The sequence below is a fragment of the Rhea pennata genome, chromosome 6 (assembly GCF_028389875.1).
Source record: "Rhea pennata isolate bPtePen1 chromosome 6, bPtePen1.pri, whole genome shotgun sequence".
NCBI lineage: Eukaryota > Metazoa > Chordata > Aves > Rheiformes > Rheidae > Rhea > Rhea pennata.
The window spans coordinates 12928430-12950073 of NC_084668.1; the positions used below are offsets into that span (position 1 = coordinate 12928430).

General features: G+C 43.4%; 1 protein-coding gene across 3 annotated transcripts in view; it reads right to left on the reverse strand.

Annotated features, from left to right (window-relative positions):
• Positions 1-21245, reverse strand: part of SLC15A2 (solute carrier family 15 member 2) — a 53826-nt gene extending 32581 nt beyond the window's left edge. Inside the window, exons 1-5 of one of the 3 annotated variants that reach the window (XM_062578546.1) lie at positions 21069-21245; positions 5978-6024; positions 2810-2897; positions 2042-2183; positions 134-226 (exon numbers count right to left, since the gene is read on the reverse strand). In XM_062578546.1, coding sequence (XP_062434530.1) covers positions 134-226; positions 2042-2183; positions 2810-2897; positions 5978-6024; positions 21069-21135 — 437 coding nt within the window. In that variant the 5' untranslated portion in view covers positions 21136-21245. Of the gene's footprint in view, positions 1-133; positions 227-2041; positions 2184-2809; positions 2898-5977; positions 6110-10937; positions 11062-21068 lie in introns of those variants that run through there. The other 2 variants (XM_062578547.1, XM_062578545.1) reach the window with 2 other exon arrangements.
• Between the last annotated feature and the right edge of the window lie 399 nt (positions 21246-21644).

Here is a 21644-nt window from a genome sequence, read left to right on the forward strand (position 1 = left end):
CCCAAACCTTTCCCTGATAAAAGCAACCTATGCTTAGCCCCCAAATTGCTCACCCGATGGTGGGGAAACAACTGAAAGTACTGGGCAAACCAACCTCCATTGCAACAGCACTGCAGCTTCAATAGCTACTTACACATGAACAACCTGGTTCCCCATGGATGGAATTGCTCCGACTGACTTTATCAGATGGCCAATCACATACACAATGGAGAGGTAGATGATCGTCCTGTGAGGAGAGCAAACAGCAATGACTGAAGGTGCTGGGTGATGTACAATCTGAAAACAGTGTGCCTGTGTTTCCTGATATGGCAGGTCTACTTGGCAGATGCGCAAGGAAGTGGTTAGTCCATACGTCTGATTTTGCATGCAGCTGCAATTCTTTTGTGTCAACACTGAACACACTGGAAGAGAGAGATAGGCAAATAGGTTCAGATTTAGAAGGAGGAATAGCCCCTGCTTTCTTCACCAAGGTAGCTAGGCAGAATAAACTAACAATGTTCCAGTACATCACTCATGGAAGGCTGTGAACAGAAGGGTACTATTCATATCCAGCTTCATTTCCAGATTTCTAATAACTGGCATTTTCTAGCATGTGCCAAAATGAATCCTTAGTTTGGAAGGTATCTATAAGGACTGTGGCCCACATTCAATCAACTTGACCAACACATCCAAATTAGGAGTGTGGTTTCCCTGTTATGAGACTGTTTCTGAGCTCAAGTACTTCTGAAGTATTATTGAGCTCGTTTATCTGCCTCCTCATCTTGGTGGGGGAGAAAAGGAAATCTGATTAGGGAGATGAAGCTCTTGTGTACACTCCAGTTCCTTCATCATCTTCAGGATTATCACATGCCTACATATTTAAGAGCAGCACAGACAGACACAGAGAAAATGGAAGGACTTGTTAGGGTGGAGGCATTGGATGCTCCAAAAGAATCCCTATGAGCTATTAAGTATAAAGGCATCCTGAATGCATCCAAATCCTGGCTGAAACAGCTAATTCATAGCCACAAGAGAACACTCCTAAAAATCCTGCTAAGCTATTATCCCGTCCTTAATATTAGCAAGGCCTAGCTATTCCAGCAAAAGTTGCCACCCCTTAAGCTATATGAACAACCTCCAGGAAAACCCTTTTTGAGGCATAAGGCACAGAAGTCAGCATAGGGATTTATCTTCTCACATCACCATGCTGCAAAATCAGATATACTCAAATAGCAATAAACATGCCTATGAGACCTTGAATAATTGTTAAAAACTCCCACTGTTACTTTTCATTCAAAGGGACAAGAGAATGACTGAAATGAAGCACAAGGGAAAAATGAACATAAGTAACCGCTTGGAACTCTATGAAAGAGAGGTATCCCAGTTACTTTTTTCCATGCAGAGACTCATGTTAGTCCTAGAGAGACAGGTCCAGCTGCACTTCATCACTCCAACAGCAAGACTCCTCAGGCAATGAATAGACAGGGCTAAGAGAAGAAAGTCCTCTAGCCAGCTGCTCACCATGATTCCTTGCAGCAGATGATAGCCCCATGATTTATCAGTGTAAGAGAGGAACCCTAATCCACTCAGGGAGAATTTACCTGCTTACATGCTGAAGGGAGATGATTTAAGGTAACCCAGCTGACTTTCCTTAAGGTAAAAATAAGTGCGCTCACACACTATGCAGGGAAAGCATCAGTGGGGTTAGTGACATCTTCACCCGAAACTGCTAGATCCAGAAGATGAAACTCTTCCTCACCTGAAGGTTAATCACCCTACATCTGAACTTCCTAAAGGTGTATAGGGAAGGAGGGTGGAGAAAAGGTGTGCTCATGACATTTAATTTGTACAAATTACTTTGTCTCATATCAATCCTTGGACAAAAGAGAAGCTCAGAATAGCATAAGCAAACAGACCAGCTGTTCATCATTAACAGAGAGGAGTTGACCTTAGTAGGCGCATCTTTGCTGAAGTCTGAGCTAGATGAGCCAGCCTTCAAACAAGGAGCATGCTTAGCACTGCCCTCATGCAGACCGCGTGGTGCAGAGTTGTCCTTGCTTACTTGTATTTCCCCAGCCATGAGTCTGCCATGATGGCTCCAATGACAGGTGTGAAATAACAGAGAGCAGAAAAGGCATGGTACACAGAGGTGGAGAGATTCTCATCCCAATGGAAGAAGCTGATGAAATACAGTGTCAAGACAGCTAAAAGGAAAGAAGCAAACCACATTAAATAATTAGCATACCTCTCCCCAGATAATCAAGAAACTATACAACAGTGGCCAGAAAAAAATACACTGATTTGTCTAGCAGTTATAGGCATCACTGTAGAAAGATCTGTGTTTTCAGACCTGTCCCTGGTATCCTCCGACGACAAAAAAAAGAGCTCAGATGAGACACGAGTATTAGCCTTTCTTTACTCAGACACATATATAGCTGGAAAACATCTTTTCCAGCTATATCTTATTCTAACTTATAGCTTTGCTTATACATATTATATATTTGCAAGTTATAGGCCTGTATGATTTAATTCTTAGATGCACCGATTTCATACAGCTACAAAAGGCATCAGACACAGCAAAATCAGATTTAAGACAAGATCATAACAAAATTGGAAGGGACATTTGAAGGCGTCTAATCCAAACTTCTGCTCAAAGCAGGGCTAGGGTCAATGTTAGGACACATTGCTCATGCCTGCATCCCAAAAATACCAATTTAACAGAGACTTTTGAAAGACAGTGAATTCATATACAGCACAGCCCTGGGACTCTGGATCAGTGTGCACAGAAACCCAAGGACAGAAAGTCACTTCCCAGACACAGGGCACATACCTCTCATGCCATAGTAGGAGAAGCGCTCACAGAACTCATTCACCACAATGAAAGCAATGCTCAGGGGGTAGTTGGAGCCACAAAGTTTCTGTGGGAGACAAATCAGAACGTATCAGCTTTGTGAAAGCCTTCACTCCAGCAACATATTCCTATAGTGCCCCAGCAGCAGAGGTGAGCCCAATATAAAATCCAGGAGCCCACAGCTGCCCGACCATCTCTCTGCCCTTTTGTCATCGCAACCTCTCTGCCGCAATGTGAAAACCCACTGAGATGCAAAAATACTTTCAGATGCCTTTCTCCTGCACTTCACCCTTAAAGCTTTCAAGGCCTGCTGCCTTTCCTAGTACTAGACCTCACCTCGGCAGTTCATAAACCCCAGGGTACTGCTCCCTGCTGCATCCTTCCATCTGAAGTTGCTTCTTCCCCTGGGATAACTGCCCTCAATCTCTGCACCTCAACTGCACCAAAACGCATCACAGCTCACGGAGGCAAAGCATCAGCCCTGGTTGTGCTTCACTCTTCTCCTTGCTCAGGCATGGCACTCATTTCTTATTCCAAGAACACCATCACAGCTACGCATAATTCAATTAATCAAAACCAAAACAAAACAGTGATTGGCTTATCAAACCCATTTGAGCCTGGCCACTGTATGAATGAATTCTGATTAAATCTAGGTAAAATATGCAGTCTAAGTTAAACAAAGCATTTAAACACATATGAGTCTTGGCATGACCCTCAGCGCGCCTTAGTCCCTCTTGCTATCCCTTGTACTGAGCAGCAGCTGCTGAGCTTCACTTCTTCATAACAGGGAAAGCAGGTTTTCATAGCACCATCCAGCTTCTCTCAATTAGTAGGGAAGAGTGGCTTGCCATACACTAGGTGACAGGTGTGGGGGGGTGACATTAACAGCTGCATTTATATTCAGTTTTAATTTTTCAATGGCCATAGTATGAGCTACGGAAGATGAACTCTTCACGCGCATTTCTGCTCATGGGTCAGAAATAACGAATTCCTATATTTCTTCCTAAAGTCCCAAACGCAAATACCAAAATAGATCTATTCAGCTTGTTTGGATCCCCAAAGGAATGGTATCAAGGTTACAAGATTTTAGCTTAATTATATTGTCTTGCCCAAGATTACACAAGAGCCACAAAAGAGAAGAGACTGGCTGTCCACAAAAAAAGCCTTCCATAACTTAACCCAACATTTCTAAACACAAGTATTTTTGATTTTTTATGCATCTTTCACTATGTATGAAATGCCTTTTTATTAAGGAACTTCTGGCCCCTTTGCTTTACTTGGATAAATACGTAATTATCCATTTTATTATTTACTCTGAAACCATCATGCCCAGCATATGGCTTGCAAGAGTGGGATCCCTTGGAAGCTGCACTAGGGCTTCCTGCTTTTAGACTAGCCTCAAAATGGTGGTGCATACAAGCTGTAAATGCACAAACACTCACAGAGTACTTTTCTTCAAGTTATTTGTAATTGAGAAGAGAAGCTGTAAGAGCTAAATTATGTTTCCTGCGGGTACTTGCAAGTATTTTTGAACCTGGAAGTTAAAACTAAGCAGTAAGGTATATTTTTACTCTTCACTTTCACAGACCTTGCTATTATACTTGTGATTTTTAATAACATTTGGCCAAGATGCAGAGTGTAACTGTTTAAACCCACAGGGCCAGGTGTTGGGAACACTGCTCCCTGAAATCACCACTATGCACTCTGACACACAAGCCCTGGTGGGTTTAGCTGCAGCAGTTCATGGTATCATATGCCAGGCTGCGACCTGCTGTGACAAAAAAATCTAGTTAGTGGTGACCCTTCTCTGGGACAGGCACCCTCTGCAGAGGAGTGGGAAGAAACAAGGAAAGGAAAGCCGGAGGTGTTAGCTGGAAAGAGCTGCTGTCACCCACATGTGAGAATCAACACCTTGAGCAATTGCTTACTAATGTGGAACAGAGTAAGGGGTTTACAAGCAGAAATACTTCCGTTTGGCCTGTATGTCAAGAGATGGCACCAGCATATGCACAAACCCTCTCTTGGCTGTATCACTGACCTGGCTGTGGCCTGCCTGGGCATCCAAAAGCAGGTAGCTTTCATCCATGAGGACAGCTAGATGCAGTTTGCTTGCTTTCACAGAGAAGGACCTTGCTCAGTAGAGAGCCTCAGCAAAAGCAAAAAGGCTAAGCCTGGATTCACGAGCACATAGGTACTCTGCAGTGCTTAGCTACCAACGTGAGCCTGGGATCTGCGGGATTATGGAGCTCTTAAAGACACTGTGTATTGAAGTTGATAGTCTGTGTATTTGAAAATAAGAAAATGCCAGCTGCAGATGTTTGCTTTAACCTCTCCCTCTTGTTGACTAGCAGCAAAACAGGATTAAATTTATGTACCTCACAGGAGCTCTGGTTATCTAATAGTTAATGCCTGCACAGTACTTAAAATTGTGAGCTAAACATTGGACTTGCTAATGACATGATTGACTGAGGGCAATAAGGGCAAGTATCACAGTACTGTCCTGCAAGACCAAGCACATTCAAAACAAGCCCCCTTTTTTCTCCCAAAGTTGAGACAGGATACAATTTTTAGGGGTCAACCACTCAATGAGAATTAGCCTGAAAAATCTGCGCAAGCAAAGCCACAGGGCAAGAAACATTCAAATGAATCTAGCTTTAAATCACAGCTGAAGATTTAAACCAGAGGTTCTGGCACTATGGGAGGGCTCTGGTAAACACGTCAGTGGCCCGTCCTTAATTCCTGTCCTTTCTTCTGCTTGGCATCATCTGGAGACCCTTCTCTGATGGGTCTGATCGAACTAAGTAAACAGGCCAACTCCGTCCCTCCCATGTACAACATCTCCCTCTACTTTAGAGGAACTGTCCCACATGAAAAGGGGTGTTCAGGAAAAAGGTAGCAACAAAAACTTTTTCCCAAAGACTCAGACAGCTCATTTTTTTCCCCTTTAAGCTGCCCTTTCTTAACTTAATCAGGTTAATGAAAGGATTTTTGCCCCGAGTTGTTAGTGCTTATTCCAACCCTCTGCAAGAAAGGGTGTTTGTCTGTCTTTAGCTAGAGCGCAGCAGAGGAAAGGAACAGAGAAATCTTGCAATGCTTAGAGCAAACTGAGCAGAAAGCAAAGCAAAGGAAACCAGCTGTAACACTCACCGGGGATTTTTTCTGAACAGGGAAGTCTCCTCTGGGGGGATCGTCTCCTGCAGAAATAAAAGTGAACAAAGTTTCCTTGGATTCATTTCTCTGAAAAGCGTTCATCTCCCCTCTCGCCTTGTCTCCCACCATGCTATGTGGCTGTGGTGAGTTGACTGGGAAGATTTCCAATCTCAGGCTTGAAGTTTGATTCAGTTTGAGTTAACCCTAATTGAGCACATTTCTGCAGCCAGGGCAGAAGGGGGAGGGAGGTGCTACTGTGAAAGGCAACTGGAGAGTTCAAGAAGAGTGAGGGAGTGCAGCCTAAATCATTCATGGGTTGGAGCTGCCAGTACTTTGTGGCACAGACCTGCTGTTTGCTTGGCATACCCCCAGCTATCGTACGTGCATCAACCCAGCACAGAACTGTATGCTGAACAGATGTGAGCTGAATAAAAATTCTGGGTCCCAGACACCTCTGAAGTCTGCAGATTTAGGAGCAAAGTGTGCATCTCTGACCCTGTCTGATAGTGACAGGTTTATTCTGCAGGGACTGCAGGAATTTCCTTTCACTGCAAAGCCACACTTCCAGCCCAAGTTGTAACCTCTGAAACACTCGTCATGCCAACTCCTCAGACATCAGGATGTCATGTATGCCTGCACTGCATTAAATCATTTCTTTGCTATCCCAGGAGTGAAGAGACCCAGGATATGCTCCCACATCAAATTCCCAGAATGACCTTCCTTTTCCCAAAGAATAGTTTAACCTGGAGGACACAGCTAGCATCTGAGAAACTTCTCTTCTCACTCTATATTCAGAAGGCCTCCTCTGGGCTCCCACATGACAAGTGCTCCCTATGCTGTGCTGGGAACCCCAGGATTCCCAACACAGCTATGTGGACCCTGCAAGTACCCTGTTGTCCCTCCTCCTTCTGTCCTTCTCTGAGGGAAGCAAAGGAGCTTTTTACCAGTAATTCTTTCACTGCCCGTCACAATCACAGAGAAAAATCCCCAACCTTCCCATTAACCATCCTCAGGGGCTGTGGCTCTGTAATATTCTCAGTGCAGAGTGGGGGGTTTTGCCCTCATATTTAGCTTCTTTAAAAGGCAAATGTCCAAAGAACATTAGCAAATATTTTTCAGACCATACCTAGTATCTGCAGCTCTATAAACCCAGCACTGGCTGCAGTACTGAGTTGCAGCCAGTGCTTATGCATCATGGGAACCACGTTTGCAGTTAACATGCTAGGAAAGAAGCCTTTGCTCACATCACGGATCCTTAATTTGATTTCAGTTACTGCTAACAAGATCAAGGTAATGCTTGGATAAGGGCCCTGCGATGTTGCAAAGCGCAAGAAGGAAGCAGAAATGCTCTCTATGTTTCCTCACGTGCTCTGGCTCTGCTCCTGCTGAAGATCCCTGGCAACCATGCCTCGCTCCTGCTATGCACAGGGGCAATAGTCCAATCCTCAGATGAGGCCAAGAAGGTCTGCTTGCTTCCCTCTCCCTTTTTTTCCTCTCTCTACAGCTGCAGCAAAATGACAGTTTTGTACCTATTCTGTACTGCCCCAGATCCAGCTCCTTCTTTTCAGCCCTCAGTGTTTTGCATGCCTATGCCCTTGCTTTTCACTGGGGTCACTTCTCAGGTATCACAAACAGCCTCCAGGAAGGTAGGACTTGGTACGGCCATTTCACAACAGGAGTGCTGCAAGAGCAACTCAAAAGCAGACCCAAGGTTGGGCACAGTGCAAGGAACAGGTCCTGTGCCTGCTGGCCCTGCCTCCTGCACCCTAGGCCAGCACATTCCCTCAAGTCCCACAAATCTGACTCAAGTCAGGAAAAATACTTGAGCCCTCTGGTGATACCTCTTGTTGTGCTTAGTATCTTTAGACAACTCCCAGTAGAGGCCTACTGTGGTCTGCCAGCATACACATAAGCAGTACAAACACAGCAGCAAAGTTAAAGGAGTACAACAAAAGCACAACAGAAAAGGTTTCACCACCTCTCATGCCAGGCTTCCTCACTGCTGCAAGGTGATGCCTTAATATTTTCAGCATCCTGCAGCTGTTTTTTCTGTTTGTGTACACAGTGGCCCCATGTCTCACACAAGCTAAATTATTTACTTAATACCAGTACAAAAAACCATCTTCATCAGTGGGATTAGCATACTACTTATCAAATACACTACAGAGATGTTTAGGTCATTAGCCACTAGAAGATATTCTCAGACAGAAAGGAGAAAGGGATTCAAATGGCTGATAACAAATGGTAACTCACGGCAAACAGTGAGAATAAGTTAAGGAGAATAAATCTGCAAGCAGTTTAGACACAAATGAATTCTAAATAAGGCTCGCTACAAAGACTTGTGTGGCTGGGCTGAAAATCAGGAAGGAATTGCACCACCAATGAAAATAAGGTGGCATTTCTGAAGATAACTATAAATAAAAAGATCAAGCATGGAGCAGCAGAAGCTGAAAAGCTAAGGCAAAAAAAATGAATTACAGCTAGCAGGGGACACAAAAGCAATGAGAAAAGGTGTTAGAAATGCTGTCAACGTTGGAGAAAAATGAAGGAAAATGAAAGTCTTATTTGAACTAGAAAAACAAGCATACAAAAGCTCTTTCAGAGAGGTCAGAAAAGTTGCATCATTTTTGTCTCAGTCTTCACAAAAAAAAAGTTAATTGCAACAAAATGCTTAACATCGTTAACATGAACTGCTAGGAAGACAAAAAACAGCCTAAAGAATATGTAGATACCTCCAATGTGTTCAAATCGTTAAAGCTTGATGAAGTTCACCTTCAAGTACTAAAAGTAATTATTGAACCACTAGCCTCGTGAAAGACAGATGCAGGATAAGCATCACCACTGTCTTTAAAAAGGCAGGCTAGGGCAACCCAGGGAATGCTAAACCCCTCAGCCTAGTCTCCACAGCTGGAAAGATACTTGATCAAATAATCCCTCTAAGCACCGAAAAAAAAGAATAAGGATTACAAAACACTCATTTTAGATTGGAAAAAAAATAAGCGCTGTCCAGCTAGACTTTTATTCTTTGGTGGCATGGTAAGTGGAGCAACAGCTAGATGAGCTATGGATGTGACACATCCTGATTCTAGGATCTCTAAGGTCTCACAAGGAAAAGATGGTCCAGATGAAATCCCTACATAAAAAGCAACTGGGAAATCTCTGAGTAGCTATCAATAATTTGCTGTCATAACAGGTTCTCAGCATTCCCATGAGCAATGAGAACATCAGAATAGACAACATGCTGATAATGTTTGTAGCCAAAACCAGGACAGACCAAGCGTGGGGGAAAACTGGGTTAGAATGCAAAACGCTGATGCTAAATAGAAAACACAACTTCATGCCTCTGGAGTCAATGAGATGTAATTCAGACAAAATGATGGGCAAAACACTACACATCTATTGATAGGAAAACTATTGCCACAGAAGGGAGCAGGGCAGGACACCCCACCCTCCAAATACATGGGGAAAAGGTGATTCTTCTACCAATAAAAGAGATGTAATAACATGGATGCCCCTTGGAATTGGCAATGTTGAACACTATGTCCACCTTTTGTTCCTTGGCTTTAAGGCATCAGACAGTCCAGAGCAGAGTGACAAGAATGAGCAAAGTTTAGAAAACTTGGGACAATGACTTGGAGATTTGTATTTGTACTGGCCTAGAAAAGAAAAAACAAGGGGAAATATGGTAGTGACAGTATTCTACATAACCCAAGGCTGTTCAGATAAGAGACCACTTTCACTGAGGATAAGAAAAATAACTGACTTAATTCTCATTAAATAAGATTTGGGGCCTCTTTGGCCAAATTCCCTTTCCTCAATGACAGTTGAGGATGGAAATAGAGGCTGTGGGGCTGGAGCTGTGATATCTGGGGAATCCTTGGTATCTGTTAAGAACATGTCAGGGACAGGCTAAATACACTGGCTCTTGTCCCAGAGCAGACAGATGGATGAGGTGCCCTTCTGAAGTTTTCCCTTCTGAATTTCTATGAAAATCATGCGCTAAACAACTTCAACTGGCAAATGTTAAAGCAAGGACTGTTCCCTTTAAGATTTCCTCCTTTCCAGGTTGCCTTTTATGCAAGTAGGGAATCTGCATGATGATTCATGCTTAGATGTAATATTCAGCTACCAGATGTCTTGTATAGCCAGAAGTCCCCATGAATGCATTATTCTATGACTTTTTCAGATCCCCAGAAAAACACTCTGCATTCTCCCTTTGCATTCACAGTCCTCAGACTTTCACTGCTTCCTGCTATAGTACTGTACACATTAATCTGTTTATAGTCATTTGATCTGTTCATTCATACATGTCACCACTCTGTGGTACAATTCCTTCCTAATTTTCAGCTCAGCCACACTGGTCTCTTTCTGTTGAGTCTTATTTTGAATTCATATACACTGGCCACACTTTTAGAGTACTTTTACCATATCCTTGTTTTGCTCCTCTTCTCTTCCTCTTTAATATAAGGTTATAAGAAGCTAGATAAATATTTCTCAGCAATACTGTGGCTTAATGACCTGGCCCTGGGTGGACAAAATAACCTCTCCAGGTCTCTTCTGGATTATTTTCTTCAATTCTTTGATTACATGAAAGAAGATGGCTTAACCAATTTAGACAGACCACGATCAATATCTATTATCAGCAGACTTGTCTCAAAGATCAAAGTAATTTAACAAAACTCCATATCAAATCACTTGGACAACCAAGAAAAGATGCCAGAAGTCTTCAGTCCTTCATCTTCACTCTATCCATTATGGCTAGCCCTATAGACCCAAACTTGTAAAAGTATTTTCATTAACACCACTAACAATATCAAGTGCCTATATCTGTAAGAGTTTGCCATGTGGGCTCTACTCAGTCAGTAACAGAGAGAAACTCCTTGTTCTTTCTAGTGCCTTTTTGCACCCAGTTTCTACTATTACTACCAAGAAAAGGTCTAGAAAAAAAAAATCTCACCAGCTTGAGTTTCCTTTGCAGTCTGCAGCATGCCATCCTTCTCTGCCATGCCTGCTGTTCTCTGTGCACCAGGCGACCCCAAGCTCTGTTGTACTTGAAGAGGAACATCGTTGAGCAATCCCGGCTTTCTCTCATTCATTGTTAATGTTTCACTTCACAATAGCAAACCTTTCCTCATCAGTTAAAATAGTTAAACCTTCATTTAGCTTCGATCTCGAAGTCCCACTGAAGTCATCTCCACTCAGCTCCAACACACAGAGGCCACCTTTCTGCTTAAATACCACCTCACACTAAGGCTGCATTATATCTTTCATGAATGTCCTCAAGCAATCACTTTGCATTGTAGTTACAGTATATTTCAACTAAATTACTATTTTTGGATGGGAACGGGCATCAGACCTGTGATCTACAGATGACCATAAACTCAGAGAGACTTGTGATGTTGTACACCAGCTTTAGAGCTGGCCTTAACTACGTGCATCTGATAGTAGTTAAGGTTGTAAGAAGACGAGATTTCAGCACCTTTTCACAGACTGACTTCAATTCCAGGTTCTTCCCATGTCACACAGGAATGCAGACATTACATTGAAATGTCACTCTCCCAGGCCCTTTTCACCTTAGAGCCATCAGCTGCCTGAAGGAGGATGAACATATTTTCTGCCCCACTTCTGTTTATTTCTTTCTGTTTCCCCACTCCCATCATTGCCTCCAAACTGTTGCGACTTCCTTGCAAAGAGGCTGCAAGGCATCTCCTCCACCAAGGAAAGCCCCAGACACGTCCTGCGGATAGACTAGTGACTTGTAGTGAAATTGTATATTCAGCAGTGGAGCAAAATGGGGTCTCAGTCATCACACATCATGGCCATGAAGCCATCTGCATCTTCCTTCCACCCTCCACCATGCCAAAATACCCATCCTATCTGCTTCATGGCCCCATATCTCTCATTATCTCCTCATTACATAAAGAGTAATGAATTCTGCTATTAGGTGAACCAAGGCTGACCCAAGGGAAGTGGGCACGTGGACTAGAAATATGTACTAAGGAAACATGAAGAGACACAAGCTTTATGGTGAAAAGACACATACAGCAACAGCTAGTTACATGTGCAATAGTAAGTAGTCTAAGCTGATCTGAGACCCCATCCCAAAAAATGAAGTGAGAAATACATTCCTACAGGAGGTAAGTCATTTGACAGCAACAAGGGATGCACTGGCAGATGTGAACGGAAGAACAACACAGACAGCTCCTAACAAGATTATGGTAAATTGTAAAGTGGCTTGTGAAAGGAGCATTGAAGCAAAATGCAACTTTAATTATGGCTACAAAAGAGAAGGCTATTCTCACAAGATATACTGAAGTAAAGATAAACGGTGAGGAGGATTAAAATCCAGAATGTAGGATGCATGGCTAGGATCCAGAGTATTAGTCGTACTATAAGTAGATATACCACAGATAAGTATGAAGTACAGCATGGCAAAGCTAGCAGCATTAGACATTGGGCAAGCACTGTGAAAAGCAAGCAGAAAAGCAGTATGCACTATAGGCTAGACAATGCAATAAAGAAGAAAAGCTGAAGGGAGAATAGTTGTTGGGAAGAATAAAAAGCTTTACTCGGTAATACCTGTGACTTCCATTAGATTAGGTGAAAAAAAAAACACAGCAGGAAAGGACTTTTTAAGAGACTGTCAAAGCATGAAAGAATTAGGATATTTCTTCTCATTTGGAGAGAGTGTTCAATCAAAACACAAGAAAAGATGGAGCTGCTCAGCTGAGGCAGGAAATGAAGAAAGCCAAGCACAAACAATGCACATCCATAAATGTAAATTATTTTCTAGGCTCTCATAATGGGACTACAGCCAAATCACTGCATAAATTGAGAGTTGGCACTGGAACAAGATCTGTGGTCTTTCAGAACAGACCACTGATTAATAGTCAGCAAATAGCAAGGAAGGTTAACATATCACACTGAAAGTCAGCAATAATTTAACTGTTCATGCTGTTGATAAGGAGATAGGCTCAGGAACTTCTTGAATTCATTTCCAGCAATTTTTTCCTCTAAATCCAAGTTATACTTTCTGGTATCATGGTCCAGCTCAAAGCTGACTGATAGCACTGGAGCACTGATTTCAGTGGGTTCTAGACCAGGAGAAAAGGGATATCTAGGTGCCTCAGACAACCTGGGCTGATGGAACACATTAGGTCCCTGGGATGCTTGTACATCCTGTCCTTCCGGCTTGGCTTTTGCTTCCCCTGCATCCTTTTTAGCTTTTCAAAGCATTTTTGGAATGCAGCTCATTTCTCACAGTCCCCAGTGAAACAATAGTTACATATCTACGTGAACCAGTTAAACGGAAGTCAGAGAGTGCACTCGGGGGTGGGGGAGGGAGGGAAATCAAGAGCAGCTAGGACAGGAGCAAAAAGGAAATGTGAGCTCTGTTTCCAATATACTATTCAGTGCTGTTATATCATGAGAGTGTAAATGATAATTCTGAACATTTTTAAGCTTCTAACAAACAAGGTCTGATAGTCTCCCACACACCCAACACAGCTATCTGGCTCAAGTGTAACTTGAGCTCTTTGTTCAAAACCCAAGTAACAGAGTTAGCTTGAAAACAAAAACCTGAAAGTCTATCCCATCCATTTGTCTGGGGCTGAGGCTGGGAATTCCCCTTCATAGAGGGAGAGTGTGGGAGGTCCCTGCAGCTGGAAAGGACAGATGTGGTGGGGTAGGACTTCGGAAAAGCACTTGAGGAGTGTTTAGTGTCCTCTGGGCATTTTCTCCCCGCTGATATCAGAACCAGGATCTTACACAGCACCTTTTAGCTGCAGGCCCTGAGGTATTTCATGAAGCAGGCATCACTTCAGAGGTGAGAAAAAAGGGCAAAGCCAACGTAATGAACTAAGACTCCACTGAAACCTCCTGCACACCAGCCTATGCCTTAAGCTGACCTGCCTGTAAAATTGTCATGGCAAAGAAAAGCTAGACATTGATTTACCCTGTCAAAGGCTCTAAAGCTGTCGCACAGCTACTGAGGATGATGTTGCAGCTTGTGACAGCCTCGGGTCCAGAGGAAAGCTGAAAGATAGCCACATTCGGTGTCTCAGTCAGCTCTTGGATGCACAGCTCTCCCCTCCACACTCACTTCCCACCTTGGGGGCACACACTGACCTGGAAATTTTCCTTTTTGCACTGCCCCTTCAACTAGTCAGTAGTTTTTTCCTGGTGGTAAGTCCTGCACCATCTCCCACCCAGTGCCAGATTTAAGAGTTGCTTTTACTCACTGCTAGACTATCCTTCAGCGAGATGCAGTTGGTAAGAAGAAATGCAGGAATCCTGTAACTAATCCACTCTCTGCAGCCGCCTCACAGGGATGCCCAGCTCCAGGACACTAACAGACAGCAGTGGAGGGTACGCTGGCTATAGGACGTTGCAGCTGGGTTCATTTCTGACTCTGCTACTTGCCAGATACCTTAAGTATATCTTTGAAGCTCCCTAGCCTTAGCTCCACTAGACATAAAAGGAGAATCAAGCAGCAGTAATCTCCCATCTGGGGTGAGGGGTTTCATTCATTAATCCGGATACAGGACTGGGAGAGCCTTAGAGAATGCATTACTACAGTGGAGCCTTTTTTTTTTTTTTTTTTTTTTTTTTTTTTTTGCATACACTTGTAATAAACAACCTAATTGTTTTATTCTTTCCCTGTATCAGGAGACAACACTACACAGATAATTTCAAATCTTTGCCATAGCAAAGAGGATATTCTCACCATATCTTAGCACACAGCTGATTGTTTGCAGCTTAAGCTGGATTGCAGTTGTGTAATCAGTGTTTTATTACAGCAAGCTGCCAGGGTCAGGTAACATGTAAAGCCCAGAATACTTCTGTCTTGATGGAAAAAGCTGCAGATCGGATCCAGAGAGATCTCAGCTCTACGACAGTGACCTCTCCCATGTCTAAACACAGACAAACATGCCCTTCTGCAACCTAGGGACTGTCACTCCAACTGATTTTAATCAGATCCTCCACAAACAGCTCCATCTATTGCCATACCAAAAGCCAGGCAGATCAGGGGCGCATCCAAGACTCATTAACTCTGGTTCCCTGTGTTTTCATAATGAGCTTGCAGTGCCATCCATTCTTTTCAGCCCCACCACCACAACCATGGGGACTGATTTGCTAAGATGGCAAATGCTAGTAACTCCCACTAGCTCTAGCAGGAATTGTGATCATGCAGGCCTTCTGTGCATCAGATCCCAGAGGAGAGGCAGAAGGACACCTTTTGAAAAAAAAAAAGGTTGGTCTAAACATATAGCCTTCTGGTCTCCACAAAGCCTGACACTTTGTAGTATAATTAATTCTGCCCGGGCCATGTTCCACCTAACATGAGGGGGGGATTTCTTCACTGTGAGAGTGATGGAGCACTGGACCAGGTTGCCCAGAGAGGTTGTGGAGTCTCCTTCTCTGGAGATACTCGAGGCCCACCTGGACGCAACCCTGCCTAACATGCTCTAGGCGACCCTGCTGAGCAGGGGGTTTGGACTAGGTGATCTCCAGAGGTCCCTTCTAATCTTACTGATTCTATGTTGTGGAGTCTTCTTTCCAGTAGCACTCATGTCAAATCCTCTCTGACTTGTGGGGGGAGGCATGGTTATACTCACATGAAAGGAAGAATTTATATGGGCCTCTTTATGCTTCCTCTGCAAAAGAGATCCCCTTCTCCCAGGAACTGAGTGACATCCAACCCAACTGATGTCAGTGGGATTGGGGCTGCTCAGCCTTTGCTAGATGCCACCCCCATAGCACACACATTTCTCATGAGATAGAATGTGGAGCAAGGAGAAGAAACAACACCCCTCCTGCCTGAGCATGGGATTGAACTCCAGCAAATACTCTGCATGCCTCACTTGTGCAAACAGCCCTGAGCAAAGTAATATTTCTTACAGGCATAACCAAACTATCTCTGGTATAGGGCTGTGCAGAACCAACCAGGCAGCAGCCACGGCATTTCCACAAACAGAGGGCAATGGTGAACATTATTCTTACTGCACCTGCAGGCCACCAGCCTGCCGTGCTGCAAGCCAGCAATGCTTTGCTGGTTTCGACAACCAAGCAGATGCCAATGCCTTTTGAGTTATTGCAGACACAGGCTCAGAGTACAAGTCCTGTTCCAAAAGTAAAACATTCAATGAAGTCAAATTAGGTCACAGTCACTCTTCAGGCTATCATACTCACCTCCAGCTCTTCCATTTTTCCTAATCCATTTTTAAGCAGTTACTCACACATTATAAATATACAAACCCTCCACAGATTTCCAATCTCATCTGCATCTGAGCAGAGCAAAGATCTGTCAGAGAGCAGGATTCAGCATTTCCAATACTTGTTCTCTTCTTCAGCCTGTTTCCCCAGAGAGGACCCCCTACCTGGCAAAAAGGAAAAAGCTTACCAGTTGCTCTGGCACAATGGGAATGACATAAGAGTTATAAGGTAGCACAGGCAGGCACAAACTGCAGCAGACTTTCTAGATGACAGGAAAGATGTGCTTACTAAAGTCAGCTATAATACATCCAGTACAGTTTCATCTGAGGTGCTCCAACAAGTGAAGGTGGTGCTTCCACCCCAAGTAATGAGTTGTGGTGTGGTGGGATATGCTAGCACAGGCTTTTCACCACCCCTTCTACCTCCTGCACCCACAGCTGACATGCCTTTGCTGTTAGATGTGCCATTAGATGTCTCCATGTGCTCCTGCACAGCCCTCAGTAAACAAAGGGGAACACATTAGTACTCAACGGTGGAGAAATCCATTCATGACAACATTTATTAACTTTAATAAAACCTTGCTAAGAAAAGCAGTCCCCTTTTCATGACCTTCAGCTATGGCCTTCATGTGCTCAAGGGCACATGAAATCCAGCCACACCAGTCCTTTAAGATGCAGGTGGCCACTTGAGATGCATTCAACTGACTTCAATAAGTCTGAGTGCTCAGCAACTTGCAAGAGATTTGTTTAGAGGAAAAAATTCTCTGAAGCAAAGTGTACATGGCACCTTTTTTCCAATCTTTCATTCTGTTTTACCTCAAACAATAAGTCACCAAATAGATTCAATATGGAATGCCTTAGCATTGTATTCATCTAGTAATATTCTTCTCCTGTACAGACTCAGATTAATATTAATTCTCTCCAAGATAAAGACACCTAGAAATAATCTGAGGCAATAAAACCAGTTTTCAGGATTCCTGACACTTCCCATTGTTAACAAACAGACGATCTAATAATGGTAAAGTCAGAGGAATAATTTCTCTCTTATACTAGATCTGATTGACTAGACATGACAGATGGTGTTTTTATTACTTTCCGTTTTTATGCCATTCTAAGAGAGGCCTCATCTTATTCAGCCCAGTCTGTGTTTTGAGTCTTAACCTCTCAGATAAGTGAATCCTGTTTCATCAGGTTAATGGATCCTTACTTGATACAGGAAAGCAATTTTCCTTAAAGTTATTCTAATCAAGTACTCAGAGCCCAAATTGTGCTGGCTGATTGACTGCCAGCAACAGTTAAATCGTTCAAGTAAAGACCAGATTTATTTTAAAAGAGGGAAAACAAGTTATTATTATTACAGAACCAATTTTATCCTGTATTCAGTGACTTCTCAAATACCAGATTTTACTGCAGTCACAGAATTAAAGATAAAAGTAAAGTTGATATCATTTCCCCTGCTCAGCAGCTTTATTAAGTAACAGCCAGGAAAGGAAAAAGAGAGATGTCTACTTACACCCCTTCAATTAACTGCCCCTAAGGTAACAGCATCTGACCCTCATCAGCACTGACCCCTTCACAGACAGGCTCACTCCAACCTCTCGTCCTGCATCAGCCTCCAAATTGAGGGCTGCCTACCCAAGTGACTCAGCCAACAGGTTGGGGGTGGGGGGGAAGACAGAGGGCAGTCTACCCTCTAAAAGAACAACTCCAAAGAAAAATCAGTTCCCCCAGAACGCTCCCTACAAATCCCATCTCCTGGTGTGGCATCTGGCTCCGCGGGCACAGTTGGGTGCTGAAGCTGCCCAGGGGGCAGTGGCAGACCCTATGGAGATGGTATTTTAGTGCCCTACTCCTTGGCTCTTGGTTGACTTGTCAATGCAGGGAGAAATCCTGACAGGTTTGAGGCTGTCCAGATCACTTGAAGGAGCAGAGAGGAAGACCAGCCCAAGGTTTCCGAGGTGCTCTCCTATTGTCTCCTTATCTACTGCAAGACTGGTCAAGGAATCCAGACCATGTAAGAGGGACAGTGCCAAGGAAAAAGAGCAACAAGCCCAAGATCCTGCAGACAGGCAGTAACAGAACAGAAACTGGACCCAGAACTCCTAAATAATCATTTAGTCAATGCTTTTCCCTCTCAGCATACACTGCCTTTTCACACAGCCTCACAAACAGCTTCAGTCCTCCCGACTCCTCAGCAGAGGAATCCCCTAGTGGATTTTCACCTCCAGAAAATCTGACCCCCTAAGACCCCCTGCTAGAAAAGTAGAAGCTTTCAGGGTGATCAAGATAGGCCACTCAACACACACACACAAAAAAAAGCAAACAAACAAAAAAAACCACTTTTCTTCGCCATTTTCTGAGCAGCTGAGCTGTTGTCCAAACAGCTCTGTTGAAGTTATTGATGCCTCAAGTGAAACGATCATTCTCAATGATTTTTATCCACCAGCCACCAGATTTTTAGGGTTTAGTCAGGCAGAGTATTACACTGTAATTTCAAGGCAGGCATCTTTAAAACAGTGATTATTCTGCAGGAACAATAAAAGTGCTGGGGAATACATTAACTGTTTCATTCCTCAGAAGGGCTATGAGGCAGAGAGGGGCTGTCAGGCTGCAAAGTCAGGGAACCTACAAATCTCTGTTCCTCCCTCCTTTCTGAGGTAAATCAATCTCTCAAACATGCTCTGCTTGTGCTCATAAGCAGAAAAGTTAACCTAGACCTCAGGATTCCCTTTCTACCAAAAACTCACAGCACTTGCACTCAAATCCTGCATACATCCAGGGCAGCACAGCAAATGCAGCCAGGAGAGCAGCAAAGTCACTGGAACCAGCAGCAGAGAACAACTCTTACTCATTTTGCAATCACACTACAACACATTTGTACTACACACAAACCTCAGAAACAACTGCTAGCCCCTGTTCTAAACAGTTAGAGCATTACCCCTGACACACATACAAGAAATCCAAAACCCACAATAACATTGCACTAATAAATAACTAACTGCCTTTCAACCTGCATTTAAACCATCACCACCCAAGTACAGCTGGGTCCACAGATGTATCTCATTAAATAATTATTCTATTACTTGGTGAAGACCCAACCCCCTTTAACACAGATCATTATCTCAATTTAAGTTGAATTTCCATACCTGGATTTGTTGTTCTGTAGCTATACAGCTATTTTGCCTTGTGTTTTTGAAATGTTTGGGAGACACTGAGGAGGTATGAAAGGTTTTACCAATGTTTTGAAGCAGGCTCTGCAACAACCTTTCTGCTTAGCTTAGATTGAGGCTAGAATTTGGATGCACAGGAGAAATCAGGGCACAGAGAGGTATTTCAAGTAGAAGTAGGGCACAACGTTTTATCACGTTTCCACCATTATAATCAGTGGAAATCTCACAAGATCAATCATTCTTACCATTTGAGAAGTTCCTTTTGAGGTAAAAGCTCCTAACAGAATTTGCTTTTTTTAGAGGCTTCTGGCTTCCTCTGAATTGGAAAGGGAATGTGGACTGTTTTAGGTTTGGATGTCAAATGAAAAGGGTGTGTTTGAATCAGAGATCCCAAATTCCAGACCAAAGTCAGACAGGGCAGCTGGGCTCAGGCTCAAGGATCGAAAGTTCCCTAAGCTCTCTCAAATGTCTCCACTTCAGGTCCTTTTGTGTAGCCTGTCACACTTGAAACCCCATGCATGCTTCAGGAGAGGCAGCCTTTTAAAATATCGCTCTCCTCAAACATCATTGCTGGTTTGAGTACAGACATCTTGCTGTTGAGAGCAAACACTCTTTGAAATTCTTCAGACAAAGGATCAATAGAAGGGTATAACTTAAAAACAATGTCATTAGGGACAGTCTCTAGGGACAGCCCTGGAGCTGTCCTCACAGTTAAACAATCCCAGGGGAAGTAGGAATCCATCCCTGTTAATTACTGCTGGGAGTAAAGCCATGAGAGCAGCAGAAGGAAAAGCCAAGCTTCATTTTTATCAGGTCTCACTTGCTACACTGTTCTTTTTATAATGAGCAGTGTAAATTTGCTTTTGGGCCTGACTTAAAACCCATTGAACTGGGCCTACAGATCACAAGCAAGATCCATCCGAGTCCAGTTTCCAGCGTTTGAGAACAGCTGACACCAGCTGCGTTGGACAGTACGGCAGAGGCTCTGGAGCTACAGGATAAGCCGCCCCAGTAGGCTACTTGCTGCCTTTATTGAGCGTTAGGTCAGGCCCCCATGCACACAAAGTGTCTGTGACCAACGAACCCAGGATTCGCTAGTGCTGCCCAAGGGCTTCTTCACAGTTAATCTCAACCAACTTGATTCATGAAACTGGCTGGAAATCTCATCAAAACAGGCTTTGCAGAGAGATTTCTGGCACTTCTGCTTCCAGCACTGGCTGAAAACAGAGAAAAAAAGAGACTCCAGCCTCCACTGAGTTATTTTTTCAAATCTGGAGATGGGTCTTTAATTCACAATAAATAAATACTGCTTGCTCATATTCTGCCTTTTGCCTTTTTACTCTATGAACAGAACTTGTTTTTTTCCTTATGTTTATTTGTTTTTCAAAACTATTTGTCAAGTAGTTTCTTTCAGGAAGTTTGACAGCATTAACAATCTGAATACAAGCAGGTATGATGGGACATCTAGGTTACATGGTACAGTTCTAAATATATCATCTGGATGGGAACACACCACAGAAACAGGTTCACAGCGCAAATCTGCAAAACTCTGAAGCTCTCTTTCGTGAGCTTCAGAAAGCTTTGGAATATTGCCTCAAAGCAGCCCACTCCCACAAACACTCCTTGCACAAAGGCTGCCTGTTCACGCACTTCCAGCCACGGAATGCAGAAAGAACAGAAATACAATCAAAGCACGTTACTTACGGAAATATTTGCAGCAAGTCTCAAAGAAAGGTGTCAGAGGAGCGTCCCCAGATGGAGGGACTTCCATGAAGATAGCAGCAAAGCTGGCCAAGATTAAAAAAATGGGCAATACGAACTGTTTAAACTTGAGGATGAGTCTGATGTAAATTTAGGGAATGAACGTAAGGTTGCTGCTTCTTGCACTCACAGCAGCACTCCTATAACATGCTGATGTGCGCAGCACAAATGGCAAGACAGGCGCTGGCCCCATAGTAACATTGTTTTGTTTGTGTCCCTGAAGCCTGTCAGTTAATCTTCATCTCAGGGTTTGGCCAAACACATGTACTGGCAAACCTCCCCAGCCTGATTTCTGTGTACAACTTTATAGCTTCTTGAGGACTCATTAACTCTTTAGTTCATCATTCATTTTTTTCAAGGGGTCGGTCACATTTTGTGAACTCTTCAGTGCCTGAATAAGTGTAGAGTTTTTGGTGGGGTCGCTTTCTGAATTGCACATGCTCCAGAGAAGGGCTCACGAAGAAACGGATAGTCCTGCAGAGACAACAGACAGCTAAGGCAAGAACTGCGCTGAAGCTA